Source organism: Chrysemys picta, chromosome 8 (genome assembly GCF_011386835.1).
Source record: "Chrysemys picta bellii isolate R12L10 chromosome 8, ASM1138683v2, whole genome shotgun sequence".
Lineage (NCBI taxonomy): Eukaryota > Metazoa > Chordata > Testudines > Emydidae > Chrysemys > Chrysemys picta.
Genome location: NC_088798.1, coordinates 34,952,625 through 34,969,073, shown reverse-complemented (window position 1 = coordinate 34,969,073; position 16,449 = coordinate 34,952,625). Strand labels below are relative to the sequence as shown.

Here is a 16,449-nt window from a genome sequence, read left to right as displayed (position 1 = left end):
CTTGTCTCACTCATACCTATAGCATTTAGCTCTTCTTTCCATTAACTTACACTGATTACAGTTTGACTGTTTGTATGAAATTCATACTCTGATGTAATAGAATTTTATAAAGTTGACCTAAATAATTCAAAAGTCTCATTGGTTCTAGGTTTGTCGAACATCTACCCTTCCTGTATTGTTACACAAGACAATTACTAATTATACCATCAACAAATATAAAAAGCCTAATGCAATTTTCTCTTCAGATTTATTATTCCAGAGGCACTTAAATATCTTACATTTATATAGCGCCTTTCTTCTCACAGCGCTTTAAAAACTACAGTATGTACATATACAGGAATATCTCCCAACACCTAGGAAATGCAACCATCTCTGACTACCACTAGTGCTATTTTGAAATATCACAGCTTGAGACTCCGTCGTTGAGGATATGGAGATGCTTTTATCAATACTTTCATTCTCACTATGACTGATGATTTTCACACTTCCAGCTTGAGCAATTAAAAAAAAAAAAAAAAAAAAAAGACTACAACCAATATATACCACAGCTCCATTTTATAACTGAACTAAATCATTTTCACCGGATTAAAAATCTCTTCATTGACAATAAAAGTTTATACTTTAAGGTGTTTTTATGTAATCTTTTAAAGAACAGTGGTCTAGAATATCCTTCCAAATTGTTTTTACTATATATTCCTCGTTGCTCACCAGGTTATTCTTTGATATATCCACAATATAAACTAGAGCTTTTAGGAATTAAATGAGGAGATGACCCTTGATTCTCAAACTGACTTCAGTACACAACAGGAGCAGGCCCATTTCTCCTTGTTTATGAAGCTGAATCTGTTTTCATTTTAAGGCAAAATTGAAAAAGTTTATGCTCAGTGCTGTTACTAGTCAATGTTGAATTGTAAAGCACCCTTGGACTTGCTGCAGAGGATGATATATATAAATGCACATTAAGTGGTTTCTGCTTGTTAGTGTCAAAACTACATGAATACATTAAAAAAAAAAAAATCCCAAATCCGCTACTTTACATTACCACAAACTCCTCTCTAGCCAAAAGAATAAAAACAGATATTTGAATTTGGAGAAATATTCTTTGCTTTGTCTCTCTAAAAAGCTACTAAAACATTTCTTAAAAAAAATTGCAATTGGGTGACAACTTTCACAAAACAGCCATTATGGTAAACCCTGAAAATATAGTATCAGAGGGGTAGCCATGTTAGTCTGGATCTGTAAAAAGCAACAGAGAGTCCTGTGGCACCTTTAAGACAAACAGATGTATTGGAGCATAAGCTTTCGTGGGTGAATACCCACTTCGTCAGACGCATGAAAACACTAAAATCTCACATATAGCAGCACCACTTGCTTCACTATAAATTAGTCTGATATCAGTGTTTAAGAATTTGAATTAAAAACTGGTAAAAAAGCTAACTGCCATCTTGCTGAATGAAACAGTTTATTTCAGTGTCAGGTGATCCATGGATGCAGTTAAGCTGCAAACACATGCCTTTTGGAGTTTCACTGATGCTATTTAACATGTTGAATTTATTGCCTATGTCAGTGGGTACCTGTACTAAGACATGAGGTCACTGGCATTTCTTCTTCTATGTAAGAGTATTTTAATTGTGAGTGGTGTGGGCAAGAAGTGTAATAACCTCAAGTTTTAAGATAAAAGCGGAAAATAATAAGTAACAATCTTAATACGAAAGATGGTATTCAGTATTCACAGAGCTGAATTAGTCACTAAGAGGAAGATATACACCAAAGTGTATATTGATTATAAAAAAGAAAACCTTGATAAAAGATGTACAGAGATCACATTTATTATGTATTTAGTGCATGTCTTCATGTAGTGCATTCCTATGTTACATCATGTGTGCAACACTACAGAGCCACCAGAAGAACATCAGTGTATGGCAGGAATTTGGCAGGGATTTTTAAATGTTTTCATAGTGTACACAGTCTCATGGACCACCAGCCTCCCATTCCTGATCACACAAACCATCTCTTTTTGCATTTGTGATCACTTAAAATCATGTGGCAACTACAGTAATTGTTTACATGGAAAAGTAATATTAGGAAAGTATTTAATGTATTTTTAGTTGTCTTTTAATGAGATTTGGCAGTTGTAATAAAAGAACCAGCACTCCATGGACTAGTGGTCCATGGCTCACTGTTTGAGGACCATTGTGATATGATTTACTAATTTACATTAAAATTGCCTAAAAACCCTCAGGATGTGGAGTCAAATTTTGATGAATTTTGAGATGTGGCATCCCAGACATCACATAAAAGAAATGGATAGCAAAACAGAAGCTACCATCATCACTCCCTCTTAAAACCCAAACCTATACTGCAGCTGGACAGGGTACATCCTATTTTAACAAGAGGGACAAAGAAGGACTCTGATGGAAGACCACCACCACACATCCCAGGATTGGGAGCAAAGAGGACAATTGGAAGTCTGCTACTGAGCAACAAAATGTTGCTTTCAAGGAGGCATGCTAAGAGTTTGAGAAGGATACACTTTGGGCCCAATTCTTGATCCCATTAGTGTCAGTGGCAAAGCTCCTATGACTTCAATAGGCAGATAGGTCCTTTACTAATTATCCCTCCTCCACCATTGCTGTGGGAACTAAAATCATACTTCAACTTCCCAGAGCTGTCATGTGTGTCTACACAACTCCAAATGAAAAATATTAAAGGACCCTGACCCCTGAAATACAGAATACCATTTTCACTACTATTATTTTTTCTTTCAGTTCCCTTCCACCTCAATTTCTTCCCAAATCTCCCCATTTGGTTGCACTCCTTTTTCTGGGGGAGGAGGAGAAAACAGTTCAGCATTGCTTTTGTTGAATGGGGGAAGAATGGGAGACAGTGAGACACACAGGAGAACTGTGGACAGACAGGCTGAAAAGGCCTAGGGATCCACAGCGGATCAGGTCTAATCTCTTTAACAGCAGAGGGAATTAGGCTCCTGCCATCCTGGATTCAGTCCATCCTGCACCATAAATGGTGCACATACAACACCTATCACAAAACTTGGCTTCTACCCAGGTCTGGCACTGTACAGGCTAGTAGGTTACAGCTATGAAAAGGGGAGGACATCCTGCATCATGTGAGATAATTCAGAAGTATGCATAGACTAGATAGTGAAAATCCAGAATTGTTGCCAGAAACAGGAGAGGTAGTAATCCTAATTTTAACAGAGTTCTTCACTGAAGGAAAGGAAGGTCCATAAAAGTCAAATCAGCTGACTTCAAATGGTTTACATCCCAGGATGAATCAGGTTATATTGATTTAAGCCCAATTTAATTTAGGCAGGTTTTTAACCACAAGAATAAGGACATTCTTAGTACATATTAATAATTAAACCAACATATACACAATTAGCAATATCCTACATAATAATAAATGCTTAATAGCTTGCTTTGGATTATCCTATACCTAGTTAATTTGTTTAAAAACAAGCCAAGTACTTTTATCTTGCTATGTACTTTTCCTTTCTACATGTTCTCTGTAATTATCAGTCTCTGTAGTAGTTGCAGCTTTATGGATTTTAAGATCCAAATTCAATTGTGTCTTCAGTTATCTTCTTGAACTCGTAATTTCCTCTACCATCCATGTGCAGGTAAAACTGTGGAATGAAAAATTTACATCATCAACCAAAATATAAAAAATATTTTTATATTAGCTTTGTTTATCATAATAAATTGTATAAGCAAATAATTTGTTAAACAAAAAACTAAAACCCTAAATCAACTGGTCAGAGGATGATCTCCTATTGCAATGCTTAGCCAATTCAATTGCCTTTGAGGAATAACATCGTATGATTTTTTTTGGATATGTTCTGTCTCTATCTTCTGCTAGTTGGTCATATTGCTCATCACTGGGATTTGGTTTGTTGTGACAGATGCCTAATTTGCATGCATAATTATAATTCTGTGTACAAATCTGGTATTTTTACACATAGTGAGCCACTTACACCAATACCTGAATTGCAGAAATGTGTGCATAAATTAGGTGTGAAATGGTGTACATCGGGGTAGTTAATAGGCAGACTGTGGGCCAAACCTGGACCATGAAACACTTTTGAATGGACCCCAACATCCTTTTATTTACTTATCATTGTCATTATTATTGGGCTTTTTTTATTATTTTCTCTGGAGTCTGGACCTTAACGATACCTTGACCAAGAAATGTTGACTTAGACAATTGACTCCATTTTTGCATATATAAACTACGCATGTGCTTTTTGAAAATCAGGCCCTTGTTAAATGAATATTGATTTAAGATTTGGCTGGTGCTGCAGGACAGAAATTAGCGAAGGAATATCCCCACAGAGCTTCAAATTTTATATATTTTCTAAGATTAAAATTATTTCTTCAATTATTATTTATTACAATCATTATTTTATCCATTTGAGGACTATGATAACAGATGAAATTATGAGAAAGAACTTAGGGGAGAAAAGGAATACCTTGTATCATAGTTTTACATGTTTAGAATGTTTAACATTCCTTTTCCCAAATATCTTCATGAACATTGAATTCCCCAATCCCTACCTGAAAATATCCACAGATTTTACGTTCCACTACCTACACCCCCGCCCCCTCCCGGGGGTAATCATATTTTATTGTAACTGGAAGGGGAAACATTTGCCAAAACTATTTTATAGGATTATAAAAGCCATGTATATTTCAACTATCAGATTTATTTTTTATATTTACAGACGTGTTCTCTTCATTATACCTCAGTGCGCACACAACATTTAAATTCCCACCAATAACAAAATTTACTTAGTTATAGAGTAAACAAGGAGTAGCCCCACAATTAAAAATACATCTTGCATTGCACAAAGGCCCTTTATAAACATGTGCATTAGCAGCTTCGTAAGAAAAGTTTTACAGGATTGTTTAGCTACAGGCTCTTTTAATCAGTGTCCACAGATGAAGAAACACTAACTTTGAATATTTTATATGGATAACCCTTCAGAACAGATACATTTAGAACTGTCAGTTTCTTAGATTTTCATAACAGCTTTTTTGTGAATCCTTCAAATACTGCTGTTGGACTATGAAAATATAATCTATGATACTATTTTTTGAAAAGAGTGTGTCTGGTTGGACGGCAAGACATCTGAATGGAACTAAACTCAAAGTTCATTTAATACCCACAAAAAGGCTAAATACATAATCATCATCAACAAAAATAAAAATGACTTACATCGTGGTGTTTCCAGAGGGACTTTCTGTGAGAGACAGTGAAGAGAGTGATGCCAACCTATAGTAAGAAGAGAATACAAACATTAAGTAAAACTTCACCCATAAGACAAATTCAATTAATTTCCTCAATCCCTCACACTTGGTATCATTTTAAAAGATGAAACTAAAAGCTCATACTAATAAATAGAAAAGCTTTAAGGCCTTAAATCATTTATACTATGTGTGCGTAGCCTCAATATTGCACATTTTAGAGGAAAAAGAAAAAAAGAGGTTTTAGGTTTGGTTTTTTAAACCTACTGATTTAAATGTTCTGTTTTTCCTGCAGTAGCTGAAAATTTCAGGCTAAAATGTTCACTCCCTGTGTATAGATGTTAGCAATATCATAGGCTCTTACAGAAAAGAAATTCCTGAACTTGAGCCCTAGCAGGTAAGTAAAAGAGGAAATTATTTCCAAATATTTTGTGTTTAAATGTATTTGATTGCTAACTAAAGTGTATGATGTTAATGATTTAAGAACTTAAAGTGCTTCTTAAATGCAACAAAAAATTCACCTTTAAAATCACCTGTAAGCAACAGTTGCAACTGTACTGAATGCTTAAGCTGTAAATGGTTAATGATTAAAACAAACAAAAATGAAAGTGATAATAATCATACTATTTGTTTTTTAACCTTCTGTAATAGACAGCTGACAAGGAGTTTGATTTTCCAGAGGGATGCATTATCAGCCACTTTGCAATGGTAAATCCTCAAAATAGAAAGCAGTACAACCTGACATCCAAATGGTAAATGTACTTAAACAATGAAATAGAAGAATCATAGAATATCAGGGTTGGAAGGGACCTCAGGAAGTCATCTAGTCCAACCCCCCTGCTCAAAGCAGGACCAAACCCCAGACAGATTTTTGCCCCAGAACCCTAAATGGCCCCCTCAAAGATTGAACTCACAACCCTGGGTTTAGCAGGTCAATGCTCAAACCACTGAGCTATCTCTCCCCCCTATAACTGATGCTCTTTCACACAGAGCCCATCCAGCGTCAAAATTACTACTATAAAAGTATCTTAGGGCCTGCTCCTGCTCCCAGAGAGATTAGGATAAAGGTTTCAGTACCTGTAGAGTTTCTGTTTCCTTTCCAAGGACATCACTGCTCCATAGTTAAATTTAAAGCAAGTTTCCCATTATAATCTCTATTTTCAAACCCTTCTCCCCTTCCCCAAAAAGAAATCAACCCCCTTGATATTTCTCCTACCACATCTCATATGAGGGGGTAGAAATTTTTTTTTTTTTTTTTTTTTTTTTTTTTTTTTTTGAGAATTCTGGGGGAGGATGGGGAATAGAAAAGAAGTTAAAACATCATGCTTTTTTAAATACTCCCTTTTCATTTACTTTTTTGAAAGTTCTTCTAGCGTTGCTGGCTATCTCCAAAAAAGGGTTCACTTACAAGTCCTTTTGTTTTGTCAGCCTTGCTGAGAAGGGTTATTTTCCATAAGGAAAGAATAAGATTGTTTTGGGTGTTATCTGGATTCCATTTCACATTTTAATCAAGTTTTTGGAAATTTAATATTATCAAGTCCAGTTTTACCAATGCGTCAAGTTGACATTCTCCAAATTAGAAATTACATTCACAAAGAACAATTTAAATGTATCTCAGCCTTCTTTCTTTATCTAGAAAAAAACAGAAACAAAACAAACTTACTTTCCGGCAATGACTGTAAATGTAGCCTTCTACATCAACGCTAACAGCACTTGTACATTCATCCAGAATTGCAAACTGAGGTTTATGATAAAATAACCTTGCCATCTGGAATGCAAAACAATACACCATTTGTGAATAGAGAGAACAAGGACAATGCAAGTTTCTTCATCTTTATAATAGCATAATCTATTGTCTAAATGAGCATTTAAGAGATGAAACTACCATAATCTATTGGAAATATAACAAACATTTTAACAAATGGTTTGAAATATTTACACAATTGCTCAAAAACTTCAGTTTTTGTGCTGCCATTACCTCTCCCCCCCAAAAGGCATAAATGAAAACAATGAAGCTATTTAAGTTTACAACTAAAAATGGAGATAAAACATTTGAAATTTAAAGACATTTTAGTCTGATTTCATCCCATTACTCCTAAGTGTTCAGCAGATACAGTAATATGTACATTACTATGCCATAATCAGAGAATTGAGTAATACTGAAGCACAGTGAGTTACAGTCAATGTGCAATGAAAATTTTCTTTGCTGTCTTGTCAGTTTGTCTTCTAGCAGACAATTAGGCAGGTCACGGTCAATATGAATACTTAATTTAAAAAATGGTAATAGTTTATCATACAATATAATCTTAGGTGTATGTGTAACATATAAGCAGCTTTCCACAATTATGTGGTTACTTATTAACCCAGAAATGTTGTGTATGTACTGCCATACCATCATTCTGTCTTGATTTTTGCTAGAGGAAAAAGGATGAATGCCAAAATATCTACATAAATAATGATCAATGCTGTTAGCAGAAAGTCAGGTTCTCTCAACAATCATAACTAATACTGTAGTCTTAGAAGTTTTAACCAGAAATTATTGACTGAAAATTAAAAAGGGGAAAAAAAATTTTAAACCATCATTTACTGAACCTCACTGAAATTTGAATATTGTATAGTATTCTTTGTATACTTTCCGAGGGTAAGAAATCAATATTTTCCATCTGCTTAAATAATAGAAGAGAATATGCTGATCTGATAAGAAAGCATTCAGAAATCTATATTACCATGTGAAAATAAATTACTACAGGTAGGCATTATTAAGTTATTTTCATGAGCTCTAAGATTATAAAAACCTTAAATTATTTCTTAAAAGAATAATGCAGTAGAAAAATTTACTGACTAGATATCATCAACATTTCAGATTAGTTATACTAATTTACAGTATTTTTCAAGTACGTATAAGATAGAGACGCACTGCCATCCTCTGTTTTTCTCCTCCGCTGAGCACATCCATCCAGTCTTGAACACTATCCCAGCCACCTTCACGTTCCAGGATTTGACCCAACTGGACATTATCCAAGTACTCCTTCAGCACCTTTTAGCAAAACGATAATGCTTACAGATACACCTAAACATACTTCATGTTGCAATAACTTCTCAGATTAGTATAGTATACTATAAAATATTAAAATTACTATCACCCAAGATATTGGTACCAAAACAACATTTCAAAATGTAAACAAATCTAATGTTCTTACTTGCTATACCAATACAGTTAAAAAATGAATGATACTTCAGAACAAGTTTAAATGAACAGTGAAACTGTCATTAACAGACAGATGACATCCTTGACATCTGCTGGCAGGTAATATTACAGACTATGTGATAAATGGCGGAAGTAGCAGCCCATTAGTGTGGCACATTTAAAGCCACAACTGATGACCTTTGGTTTGGAACCTTTATTTTACAGCCAATCAGGTTCAAGAATGGAAAGGGTGAATTAAGAGAAAAACCAAAATGCTATGAAGTCTCCCAAAGCAAAGAGTTGTAGGGAAGCCATGGTTCCATCAACATTTCCTGTTTGGATTTACATGGGGAGAAACAGACTTGGGTTTCTGTATCATTTAACAAATTTAAAGTACAAATAATCCCACACTACAGAGAATCAGGAAAAGTAATGGCTACAAATAATGGTTATAGAGGAGAATGTCTTTTTTACCTGGTCAGCTATCCCCTTCTTCCTCTGGTCTTCTATGGTATCTGGATATATTACTTGGTCTCTGAGGGTTCCTAGCGTCATATATGGTCTCTGGGATTAAATTGCAAATGATTAGTACATCATTACAGACATATGTAACAATCATCAAATAAAGAGGTAACAAAAAATACAAATATCAATTACTATGGTACTTTGCTTTACCTGAGGAACATAGAAAAGCTTCCCTCTCTCAGGCTTGGTTAGACATCCACCAAACAGAGGCCACAACTGCAACAAGAAAACAAAAGTCATTAAGAGAAAATTTCTCTTAAGAAATTAGGGTGAGGGGTTTTGTGTTTTTTAAAATGATAAATTTCATTTTAGTATTTCTTTACCTCGCCAAGAACACGGAAAAGTGAACTCTTCCCACATCCGTTTGGCCCACAAATCAGAACATTTGCACCAGACCGAACCTAAAATATATGTCAACACATTAAACAATAGGAAAATAATTGGAAAATCTGTACTGCTGTAGAGATGCCAATATCCCCATAATTAGACTGGAAGCCATCCTTTGCACAGTAAGTCCAATTTTGACACACATCCACCAATATTAAATTTAGCCTAAACTAAATCAGTCTGTCTGAAGTTTTCCACATGTGATCTGATGATACAGTAAAATTATTGCATAGTTTTTTTTTTTAAAAGGCAAACTGATTAAAAATCATTTTGGAAATACTAGTGTTAACAAATCGATTTTAATTATTGGAACGTTTTCTGATTTTTAAGGGGGGGGGCGCGCGTTAATCAACCTCGAAGAAGCTTAGTTTAGAAACTTCAAGTTTCTTTTATTTGCTTGGCCTCAATGAGCGCTGGTAAGTGACTACTTGATGAGTTTCCTGAATTAATAGCAGAGCTGGTTTGAAAATTGATGAAAACAACACTGATCTAAAATGGAAATGAATTTTTTTATAAATTTGTCTTTTCTGTTCTGACCACCTCTAGTTAATAGTCTAATTACATACCATTTTTGCACTATTTGTTAAACCTTCATAGGTCACCACGTGAATATTATAATCCCTGCACAGCCCTATAAAATCCAGACCATGACTTCCCAAGACCTCAAAACTGGAGTAAGCCTCTTCATGTGCCATGATGGAGGGGTGGCGGGATTGCATGCAGTTTGGTCTGGAACGGGAGGAGGTGAGTGAGAAAGCCACATTGGAGGAAGAGTGGTGAGCAGAAAACATTGCTGAAAAGTTTTGTGTTTGATTGGAAGGAGTAAATTGGCAAGGCAGTGAAGGAGGAGGGAGAGAAGAAAAGTAGAAGCCATTGTTACTCTTGAATAAATCCACATCATAGAGCAATTATTTGATTAAAATAGTTAAGAAGCCTAAAGAAATTCTAACACAAAAACCTTTGTTAAATGTGTTAATATTAGAAACATGGGGGTTTGTCTACATAAGGGGACTACACTGGCAGAGCTATGGTGCCAAAACTATCCCACCATAACCCCATAGTGTAGACACAGCCTACACCAATGGAAGGGGTTTTCCCACCAGTGAAGGAATGCACCTCTATGACAATCATGGTCCAGACACCCCAAAAGGAGAATAGGGGTGATTGTACACAATATAACTCTACTATAAAAGTGTATTGAGTAAGATCTTTTATGTAAGCCTGTCATACACTGGTGATTAATATCACTGTAAAATGTATTGTGACAAAGTTCCCCCTCTATTTTGGTGGGTCCTACGCTTATTGACGGATTTTCTTGCCTCAGAGATTCACCATGTGGGTTGGGGAACAGCCCAGAGACCTTCCCCTCTGGAAGAACCCACAGTCCAGGTCAATTGGGAGGTTTGGGGGGAACCCGGGCCCGCCCTCTACTCTGCGTTCCAGCCCAGGGCCCTGTGGACTGCAGCGGTCTATAGTGCCTCCTGTAACCGCTGCATGACAGCTGCTACTCCCCCATGGCCTCCTCCAAACACCTTCCTTATTCTCACCACAGGACCTTCCTCCTGGTGTCTGATAACGCTTGTGCTCCTCAGTCCTCCAGCAGCACACCCTCTCACTCTCAGCCGCTTGCTCCCAGCTTCTCACACTCGCACCACAAACTGAAGTGAGCTCCTTTTTAAAGCCCAGGTGCCCTGATTAGCCTGCCTTAATTGATTCTAGCAACTTCTTAATTGGCTCCAGGTGTCCTAATTAGCCTGCCTGCCTTAACTGGTTCTAGCAGGTTTCTGATTACTCTAGTGCAGCCCCTGCTATGGTCATTCAGGGAACAGAAAACTACTCATCCAGTGACCAGTATATTCGGCGGACAGTCCCTCACTCCCTCTCGGAGAGAAGGACCTTCCGCCAAATTGCCGCCGCAGATCGCGATCACGGCTTTTTTTTCTGGCTGCTTGGGGCGGCCAAAACCCTGGAGCCGGCCCTATCTAGAATTACAATGAATTTTTTACTGTAAATCGATCATTACAATCTAACACAGGGAAAACCTTCCAGTGCCACCTACTGGACATGCTGTATAAAAACTGAAAGAGGAAAACTGCAAACTGTGATATGTCTGAGCTGATACAATCAATCTTACACCAGATGAAATAACAGAGTGTAAGTTAATTGTTGGCACAAACAGGTTTTTATCATAAAGAACACTTCACTGATAATGTCTGTTAACATTTTAATTAGGCAGACTAATATCCAGTAACACTTTCTTTTCATATTCTTTCTCCCTCTACTACTCCATAAATTGTTTTCTCATTTGTTTACATCTTAGGTTAAGTTATTTATGCTATTGTGTGTAAACTTCTGCTATATATTTGTAGATGCAGAAATGCTATGATAAGGAAAAGATCAGTAATTTCTACTCATAGTTACATAAGTGGAATACTTTCAACTAGTTTAGACCCAAAATGTGTGTTTGGGTAGAAAAGAGGGGGAAGTTTTTAAATATAATGAAAACATTTCTATTTACAATAGATTTACAAACATTTACTCCTTTCTACTCATGTAGATTTTTTCAAAAAATTACTGTATGTATTCATCATTTTTATACTTTTTGTGTCATATACAGTGGTGTAGCACTGGTATTTGAACAAGTCCCATATAAATTCCCAAAGATAGGTAAAATTGCTGGTTTCCTAAAACTGTATGTTGAAATACACACAGACACTTCAAGACAAGTTTTGTAAGTGTGTAGTACCACAGCATCGTGCTAGTGCAGGAGAGCCCAAAGTGAAATAGTTTTTAAGTTTTAGTGCCATTGCCAAGCAAAATGTTAAAAAGTGGTATACATATAAAGCAAGCATTAACTGTGAAAAGGGAATAAAATTTTGAAAAAAAATCCATTTTAATAGCCCAATGTTATTATCATAGTTAATTAAAAAAAAATATGAACACCACACTGACAGTATCCCTATCCTACACACATCTTTCGTTCTTATTCTTGATTGTTCATAACACAGAATACGTTTGTGGGAAATAGTCATATTCATTTTTGAAGTGTTACATGAAGATTTATATCGTAGAACTTACCTCAAAATTAAGGTCCCGAATCAAAATGTCTCCATTAGGCGTTGCTAATGGAACATGATCAAACCTATGGGTAAAATTGACACATTACAACTACTGTTATGTATAGTTCTTTACCAACTGGTCATCTCTGTGGAAGAACAGGATACTAGAACACAAGCAGGTGCTATGAAAGTATAGACTGCATGTGGCTGGAACTGGACTGTTTCTTGGAATTAAAAAAAAAAAAATTCATTTAATTTAAAGAAGAGTAGGAGGTATCTTGACAAACATTAACTGAAAGCTTCTTCCTGGCGTATATAGCAAGACTTGGCTAAAAGGGTTGTAAAAGTCTAAAGGGGTTCTAAAAGTCGCTAAAAGGGTTGTAAAAAAAGACAAGGACAACTATATAGGCAAGTCATAGCTGTCAAGTGCCTCAAAGATTAAATGGCTTGAAATGTATATGGAGAATGTTGGAAAGCCAATGCAGAAATTCTAGTAAGAGATGGGGTCTAATAGGAAATATAATGATCTGGGTAGTCATGTTCCAGGAGACAGCAGGACAGGTCAGAAGGGAGATTGATTCTGGAGAACAGGTAGTATCAGTAGTCCACAGTAGAGAGTACTAAGGTTGTAAAACGCCTTATGCAGTGAGGATTGAGAAAGAAATTCTGAAGACATTGTACAGAAGGAAGTGGATATAAAGTATCGTTATATATAACAAACTGTATTAAAAATAGTGATATAAGGAAAGACTAAAAAGTAGGTTTACATTTTCTATACATTACACTTTCTATACATACTTGATAAGATTATCAGTGTTGATAATTTCTCCACTCCCAGGTATCAAGGGAATAGTTTGGGTTTTATCTCCATCTTAAATTTTAAAAAAAGAAACAAGTATTAGAGACTAGATTTATGTCTGCCAAGGTTTGAGTATTGTGCATTAAACTTCCGTCATAATTACCTTTTTCATGTTGCGATATCATAGTACGCTGATATCTGCCCCTGTTCAAGTCCTTTAGTACTTGCATTAATTCTGTAATTCGAGCTGTGAAGCTAAAATAAGGATGCATTAAGAATTAATCTTCAGAAACATTTTAAGGATTTTATTGTTACGCAGAAAAATAAACTTTTAATAAGTACCCTAAATTGTCAAAATTAACATCATAATAAGGAAGAACTGGAATCACATTTTTGCAGTGTGACTGGGATACAGTACTTTCTGAATGCAAGCTGTTTCAAAACATGTGTGTTTATTTTTTGTTGTATGTCTTGGGCTGGTTACCTCAAGCACTGGATACTGCAAAACTCTGGAATATAATCAATTTTGCTCCAGAACGGCATTAAAAGCTTCCTAATTCCAATAAATTAATCTCCTAACCTCTGCAGTTTAGGAAACTGGCCCTTAAAATGGTGAAATATTTAACACTTTAGAAACACTTTAAGGTAAAACTTTCATATTAAAATATTTCCCAACATATATATTGGGGAATATTTTACATTACATTTTACATTAAGATGGAAAATGGTTTACTTCCATACTGCCCATCACTACTGATCTCACATTCAAAAGATCTGCAACTACTAATAGGCTCAGAAATTACGAATGTAATTGAAAACATTAATTTTCCCTAATATTCTCACAGTTATTAATATTAATGTCTATATTTTTGCTGCACTGTGCAAAATGAGTGCACATTTGTTTTGTTTTAATTTACAGTCCATTTATAAATAACAGCTTTGGAGGATAGGAACTACATATATCGAAAATAAAATAGTGTTAAGCAGCTCTGAATACCAGTGAACAATCTTACCCAGCCAATCTGGTCATTTCACGGCCTGCCAGGACTATTCTGCCCAGAGCTTGAGACATTCTCAACAACATTCTTCCGCTTTGGTAGTAATCCTTAAATAGCAAAATACAACTATGTTTACTTATGTGAACTAACAGAATTCAAGCAATTACTATATTTTACTTATTTCTATTCTGCATTACTTACCTCCAGGAGTTCTGAATGGGTACTCTTTTGATGGCGAGGATGAGCTAGGTTCAGAAACGGACGACTAACGACCAGGTAACCAACCACAGTAGCTAGGTCTGCAATATTTAAAAGTAAACGTTTTCTAGCAAGAAAAGTTAAATCAGAACATAAAATGAACACATTAAAATATTTGTAACACCACTTGTACTATAAATAGCAGTCCACTAGCATTGGGAAAACACTTACATTTGGCAATGATAGTATCTATGAATCCCATAGAAAACCGAAACAAGATGAAATTATGCAAATGTTCCACCTGGAAAAAAAATGTGAAAAAATGTAGCATACACAAATATTTGCCATGCACCCTGCAATTCCAATAGAGAAGCAAATTTTAATTCTAAAAAAATAATTTATTTTGCAGTAAATCACGAAGGTCCCAATAAAGATTGTGACCTAATTGTGTTAGGCACTGAGCAACTCCAGATAGACAAAGTACCTACCAGCAAGTGCTTACAATGTAATCTAAAAGAACACACAAACAACTGAACAGTAAATGAGAGGAAAGTTTGCAAGTGATGGAAAGAAAGGACCTGGGTAGTGAAATAAAGGTCATTGTTAGATAGGTTAGCTATAGTTTCAAATAATCAGGAAATGAAAAAATATTAAATAAAATCAGCTAATCCTAACTGCTAAAACATCTAGCTATAACTGGTTCACCTTTTTGGAGGTGTCACAACAGAAGTGGATCTGGAGGAGGCATGCGATGAAAAGGCTAATAGTTTCACAGACTATTTCAAGGAGGATGTACCACTTACAAGGAAGTATGGAAAAAAGTGTGGAGATGTTTACAGGACAAGTGGACAGAGATATTAAAATCTCATGTCACTGGCAGAACGAAGATGGCGAAGGCAGCAAAAAAACAAAAGTGGATAGGTAATGGAACAAGAGTTGAAAAACCTTCAAGGTGAGGACATGAATTCTGAATTTTGGTGTTATGGGAAAGAAAATTAGTGAATGGATTCAAAGACTGGGGGGTTGTTCCCACAGTCAGAACAACAGGCTAGAAAGTCTCGTAGTGGCAGTTTTTTGAATGGGCCCAAGTCAGGTAAGATGGGTGTCAAAAAGGTCCAAAGGGGGTGTGCGTGTGTGTGTCACAGTAATCAAGATGAGAGCCTAATCAAGAATTTTAGGGAAACAATTAAATTATATACTTTTGCCAGTGTGTGGGCCCCTCATGCATTTCTGTATGGCCAATTAAAATCCATAGCTTTCATTTCTTCCTTCATATTTCCCACTTGATCCTATTCCTTTGCTAAATACACCACCCATAATTCTTTATGGAATAGGAGATGCATGCTCTCTCTCAAGACTGGCATTGCAGTCACTCAATTAACTAACAGGGGCTACTACAAAGGTTAGTACATGTCATCTTTTCATTAGGGTCCAAATAGCACATTCCTCAAGACTGCTCCAAAATCTGCCATCTTCTGTATGACACTAGTGAGACTGCAGTGTAATTGTAACTATGTCGGTCCCAGGATATTAGAGAGACAAAGTGTGTGGGGTAATATCTTTTACAGGACCTGAAGAGCTCTGTGTTGCTTTAAAGTTTGTCTCTTTCTCACCAACAGAAGTTGGTCCAATAAAAAAATATTACCTCACCCACCTTGTCTCACTAGTGAGATTATCACTCACTTGGCCAGTAGCACTCTTGCAAGTTTACATACTGTGTGCTAAAAATAATTTAAGTAGTAAATTACACACACACACACACACACACAACCCCCACTAAAGTGCTGGCACATATCAGTAGTTTCAATGAACACTACCTTTCAAGAAGTTTAGAGTTTAATAAAACATTAGAAATCCAGGAAATTTAGAGTTAAATTTCTAAGGGTATGTCTACACTGGGATTAAAAACATCAAGAGGACTGTACAATGCAAACTTAGAGGAATGTAAAACTCATGGCTGAATAACAAGGCAGATGAGAATTAATCCTATGCAGACACAAATGATATGAAGAACTTCTATGATACTCTGAGG

The 16,449-nt window shown here is 35.8% G+C and overlaps 1 protein-coding gene across 3 annotated transcripts in view; it reads right to left on the bottom strand.

Annotated features, from left to right (window-relative positions):
- Positions 1-1,813: 1,813 nt before the first annotated feature.
- ABCD3 (ATP binding cassette subfamily D member 3) overlaps positions 1,814-16,449 on the bottom strand; it is a 69,430-nt gene continuing 54,794 nt past the window's right edge. For all 3 annotated transcript variants that reach the window (XM_005307546.5, XM_065554264.1, XM_042840600.2), the window contains 13 exons: positions 14,649-14,718; positions 14,421-14,518; positions 14,235-14,326; positions 13,385-13,476; positions 13,221-13,293; positions 12,442-12,505; positions 9,300-9,377; positions 9,127-9,192; positions 8,926-9,015; positions 8,182-8,301; positions 6,928-7,032; positions 5,236-5,292; positions 1,814-3,646 (listed from right to left, as the gene is read on the bottom strand). In XM_005307546.5, the coding sequence (XP_005307603.1) occupies positions 3,569-3,646; positions 5,236-5,292; positions 6,928-7,032; positions 8,182-8,301; positions 8,926-9,015; positions 9,127-9,192; positions 9,300-9,377; positions 12,442-12,505; positions 13,221-13,293; positions 13,385-13,476; positions 14,235-14,326; positions 14,421-14,518; positions 14,649-14,718 (1,083 nt within the window). In that variant the 3' untranslated portion in view covers positions 1,814-3,568. The remainder of the gene's footprint in view (positions 3,647-5,235; positions 5,293-6,927; positions 7,033-8,181; positions 8,302-8,925; positions 9,016-9,126; positions 9,193-9,299; positions 9,378-12,441; positions 12,506-13,220; positions 13,294-13,384; positions 13,477-14,234; positions 14,327-14,420; positions 14,519-14,648; positions 14,719-16,449) is intronic.